Raw genomic sequence first — 11,356 nt, forward strand, 5'->3', positions numbered from 1 at the left:
GATGCCTCTAGGCTGAAAAAGAAAAGAAAGGCTATCTTGGCCATGGCGTCTGTTGTTATCTGTACTGGTGAGATGACCTCAGGTATGCCAAGAACACTATGACTGCTCCTATTGTTAGAAGTCAACACAAAATGGGTGATAATTTGAACAACTGCGTGTCTGCAATGCCGCTATCGGTGGAGGAGGACTGTGAATCGTCGATTAGGGTTGCGAATCCTATCGATCTGGTATTAGCATAATTAGTGAAAAACATTTGACCTTTTACTTTTGACCGAATTGTTTTGATCGTTTTCTGGTCGAAATTCGGTCAAATTTAATTAAATATATACATGGTGTGGGGTAAGGGAATGGGGGTAGTTGCATGGGATCTCCCCCCTGCATTTTTGACTAAACAAAAAGCAAAACAAATTCGGTCAAAAGTGAAAAGGTCAAATATTTTTGACCAATTAGACCCAAACCATCGATCCAAAGGAAGGATCTTCTAAGCAGCTAACCATGCTTGCACCAAAGGTTAGCTTTTTGAACAACAATCACATTCACGTCATCCCAGGCAAAAAAATCATCTGGCGAGAGTACAGTGGAGGAACTGGTTCATAACCTTGAGGATCTGTTTACATGTGACGAGGTAGTGGTAAAGGTATCTGAACAAGGTGGTATCACACTTAATGCTCTGATTCAAACCAAGCCAAGTGGAATGGTTCCAGATGACCTTAGTTTCCATAAATAAATGGGTGGCATGGTAAAACCAAGGCTTAACAAATGTATAATACAGATTTCCAGGTTCCTCCAGGTTTAGAGTTTTCTAGTTTCTCCTGGCAGTGGTTGTTTGTCCTTTGTGAGTCAAGAGTTGAAAAATGGGTGTGTTGATAGTAAATGTAGTCATTAGATGAGCACTTCCCAGACCCTAAATTGGAGGAGTGGTTATTAGGTCTTTGTCACAAAAAATTGTATCAAGGATGTGGCATGCAGTGTGTGTCACTCCTTTGACAATGTGTTTCAGGCGAAAGATGGCAATGAAGCAGCTCAAGCTTTTGTGTGCCGACTCTGTTTGCTCCTCAATCCAAATGTTGATCCCTCCAAGAACTGTTAAATGGCTAGGTTAGCAATTACATCTGCAAAGCTTTCTGCAAATGTTGGGTTTAATGATGGTGATCTTAAAATAATTAGGAAGGAGAGGTTGGTTTGGTGGTTATGTGTGAAGTGGAACAGGAGTCCTTCACACTCCAGGAACTACATATCTTGTGAAGTTGAGATTGTGAGGAGTCCCTTGTGTGCCGCCATGGCGATACCTCCTCCTCTTTTGCCTGTTCGGTTGACTTTTGGTTGAGTTTGAGGTTGCTGGAGAAAGATTTCAGTGCTATTACCTTGTAGTCATCTGACAACCAGATTTCGGTTATAAAGAGGATGCTGGTTCCTACTTCCCTAAGGATTTCATAAATCGCAGAATGTTTGTTTAATGATGGAGCAGGGATAGATTAAGCTGCAGTGTATCATGTCTTCTGCCCCTGGATCAAGGGTCAGTGTGATTGGATACCCTCTGTTGCTTCCATGTTCTGCGTGCAAACCTGGTCCAGTAAGTTACAGGTTGGTTGTTTTTCTCATCTGATTCTAACAAGAATCTGGCTTTTGGGTGGTCTTTGATAATGAAGGGAGTGTTTAGGTTGAAGTTTTTCTTAAGGTCATGTTGTCACGGATAGCTGTACTTTGTTGAGTGGGCAAAGTTTAGGAAGTTGATGTTCTAAAATTGTATTCTTGAGTTGTTTGCATGTATGATTGGCTGTGGAGGGTTTTCAAGGTTTTTGTATCTTGTCCTCATGTATCCAGTTTCCTGAATTGTTTCTTGTGGTATGCTCTGTGAAGGGAGCGGGCATATCATTATGTTGCCAGGTTGGGATTTTACCAATTTCAGAAACAGCAGACCTCAAAATAGCCCCAAAGATGGCCCTCTGGGTCAGCAAAAAGTTTCCACAAGGAAAACAGGATATTATACTTTAGGGTGAATTAAATAAAATAATTATAAGGCTTTTCGATAAACAAGTGAAAACAGTTTGTCTGCATCAAACGTCTCCTGCTCTTAAAGGTTTTGTGTGATTTATGGCACACCAAACGCTTCTCTGTACCTGGTGCACATCACGAAAGCTACGAAAATTGGATCTGCCAAACTCAAATGCTGTATTTATAATTCAGACTGGCTCAAAAGAGCTGTAGTAAGAAACTCATGTAAGATTGTGGATTATGCATGTGCATTGAAAACTGCAAAAAGACTAGCAACACTGCATTTGGAATGAACGTGTCTACATTCATGATGGACAGAATGCAAGTAGAAACCTCCAGTATAGATAACAAGCATGATGAAAATCCCAGAATCACTAGGTTTACATACCCTCAAGCACACCCAACCCAACCATACAAACATTTCACATGCACAGACTGCACTGAAAGTCTGAATCTAAGATGCCTGATGTTCTCTGTATGCAGGTTTTATGATGGAAAGTTGCCATCCTAGAGTCTTAAATGTGAGAAGGACAATGCATGGGCCTTGTAAAAGGGGGGTTGGGAATCCATCTCTGCCAGGAGTGGAAGGCCTACCAGGTAGGAGTCCAGAGCCAGTCCTACCCCTGAGGTGGGTGTGGAAGCAGAGAGGGTCACAATTCAAGTGCCCCCTTTTTTGCCAATCTGTTTCCAACCTTACCCCTGAGTGTGTATACTCACCTGTGTGCTATTCCCATTACACATGCTGGCATTGAAAGAAGATGAGAAGATGGCAACCCAATGAATAGTTAACCGCACGGACAAAGCTCCAGCACCAGGGAGACATGATCAGTGCTGTGAAGTGGCTGGCAGGGGAGAGACGCTGACTGCAGACACACAGCAGCACAGACTGGAACCACATACAGCATGCCAGCAAAGCTCACTGGTAAACCTGAAACTAAAAAGGCCAACCCACAAGACTACAATGGACTAAAAAGGGGAAGTTGCCCCAAACTTACGAAGGGGGTCCCCAACAATGAACTCCAAACCATGAACTGTCATATGGCTGTTCCGACTCCTCCAAGTCTGCTGAGATGCAAGCCTTTGTGGAAAAGGTGGGCAGGGCTAAGCCCCCTTTTAAAACCTTCCCTTGGACATACACGCCCTAAATAGGACAAAAGAGTGGTTAGGGGCAAGTAGCCAAATAGAATTAGGTGTGGGATACTTAATCAGGGGAGAGGACATAGTGAGGGCGTGTGTATCGGGTGAGATCAGAGGAGGAGATGGACAGAGAACAAGAAACCAGGAGGAGGAAGGAGGGAGCAGCGGCTTGTAGAGAAGAATCTTTGATCAGGTGATGCATTGGCGTAGGAGTGATAGTGGTTCTGCAGTGTATGTGTGCGTGATAAGTATCTAGAAAGGGTGGTGTGAATGGGATAAGGCTGGAACAGTGTGGAAGAAGGGTGGTTGAGTAGGGGCATGGGCGGAGTTGGTAGAGTGGGAGTGTAGTAGTGTGGAAACTAATGGATACTAATGGAAACGTTTTATTAATCGTGACCTTATTAGTTGTGTGGTAGTCAATGCAGTCCTGCAAAAATCCCTCTTTTTTGGCATGAAAAAGAGTGGGGCAGATCCCGAAGCCTGGGAATGGAGAATGAACCCACTTGCTAACAGATGGTCAATATACTCCCATAAGTAAGTGTTCTCTGCTTCTGTACGAGTGATATTCTTATCAATAAATCCCTACACTCTGTGAAACAACCTCATAACTCAATCTCAGTAGTATCTATGATATGGACTTCCCCAACACTGTTGGTCAAGTGAACTACAGGGCCTATAGCTGCTATGATGTGACTAGTGCATGCAAGGACATTAAATGTGATAACCTGTTCTTCATAGTCAACAACGGCGTTATATGTGGTAGGCAACAGCATTCTTAGTGTTACCCCAAACTGCTGAGCTGTTATTAAGGCATAGGTGATATGTGTTTTGTGATTTCTAAGGTGATCATATGGATATGCATGGCCTCTGATGTGAAAAGTAAGCTATCTACTGAGCAAACTGCTTTTATCACTTTTTCAGGCTCAGTTAGAATTTAACATTTTTTGCATACGTGATTTCAATAACATTTCCTATCGCCTCAGAATCTACCATTTATTTATTTGTTCATAAGGCGCCAAAGCCCGCAGGCATCAGGGCATACCAACATAGACACAAGTGAGACAGGCACAAAACAAACGAGACACAAATGCTCTAGCAGGATGAAAGAGCAAGAAGATATTTATTCAAAGAGGAAAGTTTTTAGCTTACGACAAGTTTCAAATTAGGAGGAAGAGAGTTTCAGATTTTAGCTGACAACTGGAAAGGATTTACCTAAGCCATTGATCTGATTAAAACATAAAGGTCTTACTAGCCCCATCTCAGAGGAGCGAAGGGATCTAGTCAGGAGATAGGGACGAATCATGGATTTTAGGTAGGCTGGGGATGTACCATAAAGACAGTTGTGTACCAATACCGCCGCTTTGAAGTATATACGAGTGGCGATGGGAAGCCAGTGGAGTTCTTGCCTACTCTTAGAGATACGGTCCCACTTCGATTTGCTTTTAACAATTCTAACTGCGTCATTCTGAGAAATTTGAAGTTTTGACAGACATTTCGTATTAGCTGCAATCAAAAGTAATTGCAATAAAAAGTCTAGACAAGATTATGGTGCAAGCAATAGAGCAACAGTTTATCTCAGATAGGAAGGTCCGGGTCTTCCTCAGCAGCTGGAGATAGTGGGAACAGTTTTTAGATGATTTACATGAAAGTCCGCAGTAAGAGATGAATCCAGGTACATGCCAAGCATTTTGACCCTTTCTACAACCGAGATATAACAACTGTCAAGGCAAAAAGATTGATATTTGGGGTCGAATTTAGAGGTCCTTCGATTTAATGAGTGTCACCCCATTGCTTACATAAACCTTCAGTAACTTTAAAGAGTGTAAACATGCAATTGTGGTTTTGTCTAAATATTCGATTCTTTATTTCCTAAGGAATTTTCTACAGCCTTTTAAAATAAGATTCATATTTTTTTTCTCCAGGTGATACCCAGCTGCATATCGACTATGAGGATAATTTTCCAGACGACAGAACTATGTCGGTGACAGAACCTGACGAGGACGAAGTCGAGGACGAGGATGGTGAAGAGGCGGCATACCCGTTCAGCAGAGAAACAGAGACTAAAACCGGACAGGAGGAAGCTCAGGGCATCTTCGATGCCATTGAAACAGAAAGTAAAGCACCAACTGAATCCCCGGTGTCCCTGCTCAGCCAAGAGCATTTGTTTTGGTTCAATCCTGAGGTCTTCAATGAGCCTGAAGGTGAGAGAGAACTGGAAGTCGGCACAAAGACGCAATTCTCGAATGGCAACAATCACATTGGATTGAAAACAGACTTCAGTGAATCCGGCACTAAAATGGTTTATGACAATGAGGACTTTCCTATTGGACCATCCGTTGTGACTAATGATACCAAAACTGAAAAAGGTGCTGTGGACAGCACTGACGAGTCTTGGCTAGATGGCTACCCAGTGACCCAGGATGCAGTGGAGGAAGGAGAAAAAATTGATGGTTCAATGGGACTAGATGAAGAGACCATCTTGGCAACTGATCAGCCAAATTATGTTGAGGTCAAGACAACGGGTATCACAAAACTCATTCCAGAGAGAGACATAAGCCAAATCCCAGTTGCCCCAACAAAGTCGCTGGATTCTAGCATCAAAGGAGTACAGGCGCCACTTACACCAGCGAGCTCCCGGGAGAACGTGAGCACCAGTAAAGGTGTGGAAGACACGGTTAGGTTACGAGCGACAACACAAGTGGATTTTCCAGATGAGGAGTCTGTAACCCCCACAGAATTTCATGAACACCTGAATGCACAGCCGACAGCCATTTTGGAAACGTATGCAACAGTCAGGCCAGTTGATCACATCCCAGCACCTACTGAGGAAGGAGAAACTACAACATACCTAAGCCAAGCGGACACGAACACAAGCCCTGCGCAGGCCACTACAGCTTTCATTGACATCACCTTGTCCGAAGAAGACTCCGAAGGAGGGACACTGGCAAATGAGCTTGGGGGAGAACAGCTCCCCACTTCTGAACCTTGTACCAATGACGACTGTCCAGACTCCAGCCAGGGCCCAATGATTGCAGTTGTTGTGACAGTTCTGTGCCTACTACTTCTTGCTACTGTATTGGCTGTGTGGTGCTACAAGAAACGGCAACAGAAAAGCTCTGTGTATAAATTGAATGGAAAGGGCCAGACAAGACACCCCCAACACATAGAAATGCAAAAAGTATAATCTCCTTCATTAACAAAAAGTCACCGAAAAAGACATTGTGCTTATTTTTGCGGACACCAAGGTCTGTCATGATGGCACAGGCAGAGGGCTGTGTGGTATTGAATGCATTTCATTAATTTTGGCCCTAACATTTGATATTATTTAAGATAAGCTGCCTCCTTGCCACACAAACGTTGGGACATCTCTGTATGATGCAGAATTTCGTTGGTTGCATACACGTAGATTCTGCGCCGTGTTAGCTTTGAGAGATGACATCAGACTAATAATTGCCCTTATAGCGATTGGTTAACGAATCTGATGACTGCCGTTACCAAAATACAAACCTGCAAATGTGTCTGCACTCAGCAAAAATCAAATAGTTTTAAACAAGATCCGTTTGCTATGATATATGATATTTTATTTATATCGCGATAGTACACAAGAGTTGCCAGGCTCTGTTATGCACAGAACACACGAGCACGCTACACGCTAATATCTCTAAAAACCAGACCCAACAGCCTTGATGGCACTTTTATTATGGGAATATTTCAACAGACACAAAACATTTTGATTCAGTTCCAGGAAATTAGTCAAAATGCATTAATCAGGATTGCCAGACCATAGAAAATAGTTCTTGCTCCCCCCCTAGGGGGAACTACATGTTTCCCCCACGTGCTAATCCTTTTATGGAATTCAAGCTGTCTGGCTGGCCATGGGACAAGGTTTGAAATGCTGGAAAGCCCAGTCCTTTCTAAAATAAGAACAAAGAAAACACAATTCTTTAGAGCAGACATTTCAGCAGAACGAGTGAGGCAGTCTGCTATTCCCTGGGCCGGAATGTAAGCCAAACCTCTGCTTCTATGCTACTAAAGAAAGTGCACAGCGCGGGGAATGTGAAATGGTTTGTGATGGCCACCATGAGTGGAAACTATGGAGGCGTAAGAAGTCGCCATGAAAAATCTCACAGTTATGAGTCAACATACACGTGCCTTTTCGTAGCGGCCACCGTCCGCTGTCCTGTGATTCACTTTATTCCTGTACTGACATAGCAATAATACTTTGCATTCTGAGAACATTAGTTCCCATTTTCCATTATAAGTATGGACTACAAGTCCCAGCATGCAAAGTAAGGCTTGCTACATGAAACAGGACTACATGATGACATGAGGTCAGATGGCAAGCATGCATTTTGATAAGACTACGTACATTTGACTTAGTGTCTGAAACGTGAACGATATATGCCTCACAATGTCTCACTTAATGTCTTTTTTGATTAGCACTTTGCTATGCAAAATTGCACATATTGATACTGCATGTACATCCTGGAGCACCTGGTAACTTGCCCTATGCTTGTGATGTATAACCCTGTTGCATCCACACTGGCTACAACATTTGGAAATATTCAAGAGGGTGTTTTTTGCAACACCAAGGAGGAGAATTTATTTTTCCCACCTGTATGCATCGGATTGAAGGATCCTTTTGGAGGGAAACAGTTGGAAAAATGTACAATATTTGAAATTGTTTTGGCTTAAATATTGCATCACAGTGACAAAAGCAATATAACATTTATATTTTGGACTGAGCAATTGGAATTTCTCCCTGGAAAGTAAAGTTGACCTGTGGGGAGCTATCAGGCTATCCCACATCAAAAAACACCATCAGCATAGTAGGTTAAAATGTGTTGCTTGAAATATATAGTAAATATTAGCATCAATGACCGTAAATATCAAATTAATCAGCAAATAACTACATTACAAAGACCCAGCAATTATAAGCCCTTCAATGATAGAGGAAACCAACTACATTTACCTTTTGCAACCTTGGGTAACATTTAATATATATTATTTCCTTGGCCTGCTGGTCACTGGGCAGCCCATTTCCTGGTGAACAACCCAGCTTATAATTGTTAATGCACAAGTTATATCTTCAAAATACGAGTGCTTGACTGCCATTCAAAATGAGGAAAGGTGCTGTGGTCAGCCATGTTGTGGTGTGGTATACACACTGGGAAATGAAGCATTGTGCTTCCTACAGATTCGGGCATCCAGGTCACACAGTTAAGATCCTCGGGTACAAAATAAATCTCGGACCAGGAGGCCACGCCTGTGTTGCAAGAACATAAGAAGGGGTTGAAAAAACAGGATATTTCAGAAGATGTAGATGTCGCAAAGCATAGGAGGCGGTGTACGTTGCTATTGTACTTTCATAGTGCATGGGCTGCAGTGGGTTTTCCAACTCCAGGTCTCGAGGCCCCGAAACCTGATGGGTTTTCAGGATATCCCTCATTAATATTCATGAGCAAAAATGTGCATGAATTTAGAATCATTGATGCAAATTGATATCATGAATATTAATGAGGGGTATCCTGAAAATACGACATGGATCCGGCCCTCGAGGCCTGGAGTTGGACAACCCGGGGCCAACGTGTACTATTTTCATGCTGAGTGCTAACATGATGCAGGTGAAAGTATACCTTAACTCTGCACTGGACCAAGGGGGCGCCAAACCTATTGGTATACTTCTGATCAATGAAAACCATCCCAAACCACTAACTTACCTCAACAGGGCTATCTGCTGCATCCTGTAGCCGGTAAAGCGACCAGTGATGACTTTCATAGTACCCTATGCTAAAACGACTCTGCCCCGTTTGATCTTGATAAGATAAAGCCTTTTTAAGCTACAGGAGGACATATATTCCATATTAACCTTTGGCAAAAACAACTCTGTGATCTTCTTTCATTCAGCCTTCTTTCATTCACAACAAACTCAAACAATTTGCCATATATATTTGCTGCGAGAAGGGACTGAAAGAAGCACTAAAATGCAGAAATTGCAATGTGTTACTTTTTTGCCAATTAACAAAACAAGTCATTAAACCTATAGGACATAGTTAGCTGCTGTTTAAAGTAATTTTTGTTCACAGGCAAACTCTTTACCTTGCCCAGGAATCAAAATGTCAATAACAATGGGGTTCATAATATCACCATTTCTTTTATATAGTTCTTGCTTTCTTAATCTTAGTTTTTCTCACCTATCTCAGAGTTGCCACTCATTGCAGTCTCAAATGCACACGCACCTCAACCTTGGGTAACTGGGCAGCCACGTCACTAATGTGTCTCCGCTTTAGTTTCCCCCCGTTCTCCACTTGTTCTCTTCCCTCTCCTCCGTGACACAGACATTGTGCCTCATTATAAGTTTGCTGGTCCGGTAACAATGGTACCGGTAAGCTACGAGGTCTGACCTGGTGGGCGTACTGGCACCCGCGAGCAAAGCATGTCGGATGCACTGGCACCATTCACGAATGGTGCCAGTGCATCCAACCTCCCCATTCCCATTGAGCCCTATCGGGCCCTATCGGGCTCAATGGGAATGGGGAGCATTTTTTTCTGGCACTCGCGAATGGGCAATTATCAGGTCCTGCGGGGCCGTAATGATCCGGTAATTGCCCATCCGCGAGCGCCGAAAAGAAAATGATACTGCAGCAGCCTTGCCTGTTTTACCGACACTGCTAACACCGGCCTCATAATGAGGCCCATTGAGTGTTGTACATTTAGTTATTACCAGCACATCCCCCTTGTGCCTTTGCATTCCCATTCCCCATCTTTCCAGGTCTTTGCATGGGGGGCACAGACGTATACTTGAGCCACGGAGGAGGGTATTCCCGAGCCGGGGAGCAGGGAATTCCCTGCAGTGCATTATTAGTAGTAGACAAAAAAGAGGACCACATGTGTCAGCGACTCAGCCATTCCAGTTGTTTCAGAATGTAACTTTACAATGCACTGTGGTACTGGGAGATGGTGGCACTCCTTAAAATGGCTGAACAGCTGCTCATTGGTGACTAGTGGGCTACCAGTTGTGCACAAGGACACTGTTGTCGAGGAATTGCACAGGCAACTCAGTACAAGCACTCTTTGGGAGCTGTATAGGTTGTCACATATCAGGGATAAAGTGCACAGGGAACCGTTTCTCTTTGCATTCTGGACGTCTATAGTTCTACATTTACAATGGCAATAGGAAAATGGCAAGTGCAGAATGTAAAAACTGCAACCAGCAGCGAATGACTGACATGGAACACCTTAAAGGCTCTGCTCTTCACCGAATTGACAAAGCAGAAGGCCGAGCAGACAATGAAAAAAGACGAGAGCTCACCCAGCTCACATGACTGCATAAGATGGCCTACCTATGAAAGATGTTGTATCACTTCTTTGAAAATCGCAAGCGAGTTTGAGAGAAACGTGATGCTTCTATATGTATCACAATTCTCACTTTGACATGCAACAGAAGAAAAGGTTAGTAAACACCTTGAAAACAAACACGATTTGTTTCTGTCATTAACCTGTATATTTATACCATACTTGAGCAATAACCCGCTTTAGGTGGGGGTGGAAGGCATTAATGCCTGGTGCCTTTATCAGGGGTTAATGCTAAACTGACCTGTCGGACCTTCTCACATTGCCCGGCTGGCTTTTGGGCTGGTCTGAGCCCGTTTACTGGTTATTCGTGAAATCAATAGTCGATTGCAGCAATATTTGTCAACTCTGGACCCAACTTTGACCTGCTGTGCTTTCCTGGGTGTGAACCAGAATGAATGAGAAATATGCAGTCGATTGTACTGTACACGAGGCACCTTGCAGTCCCAGAAATAAGTCCACAATACATCAGTTAAATCAGAATAACAATTACCTATCGCCCAAATGGAGAAGGGGCCACTCAATAAATAGAAATTAACCCACTTTAAAACAAAAATTGAATAAGCGGTGTGAGAAATTCCTTCCAGTTTTCGGACTCATTTAGCATCATGTAAGGCTGATATCGCACCCTGCGTGTCTCAATAAAAACATTTCAATTGACTTAAAGAATAGGCATAAGTGTTATTAAATATGGCACAATAGCTAACCCACCAGTTTCAGACAAAAATCATTCCCTTTTGTTATGTATGTATATATGCAAAGGAACCCAACCGGCAAGCAGCCGAGCGCAGTACAAAAGACATCAGAAGGGAGTAAGTCATTGTCGGCAGAAGGGGGTGGAGAGAAATTGACTTGCACTGTCAACAATCAC

At 43.1% G+C, this 11,356-nt stretch overlaps 1 protein-coding gene across 1 annotated transcript in view; it reads left to right on the forward strand.

The window, feature by feature from the left end:
- Positions 1–11,154, forward strand: part of SUSD5 (sushi domain containing 5) — a 556,088-nt gene extending 544,934 nt beyond the window's left edge. Inside the window, exon 5 of the mRNA XM_069613132.1 lies at positions 5,055–11,154. Coding sequence (XP_069469233.1) covers positions 5,055–6,316 — 1,262 coding nt within the window. The 3' untranslated portion in view covers positions 6,317–11,154. The remainder of the gene's footprint in view (positions 1–5,054) is intronic.
- Positions 11,155–11,356: the final 202 nt, after the last annotated feature.

Source organism: Ambystoma mexicanum, chromosome 5p (genome assembly GCF_040938575.1).
Source record: "Ambystoma mexicanum isolate Mex_15411 chromosome 5p, UKY_AmexF1_1, whole genome shotgun sequence".
In the NCBI taxonomy this organism is placed as follows: domain Eukaryota; kingdom Metazoa; phylum Chordata; class Amphibia; order Caudata; family Ambystomatidae; genus Ambystoma; species Ambystoma mexicanum.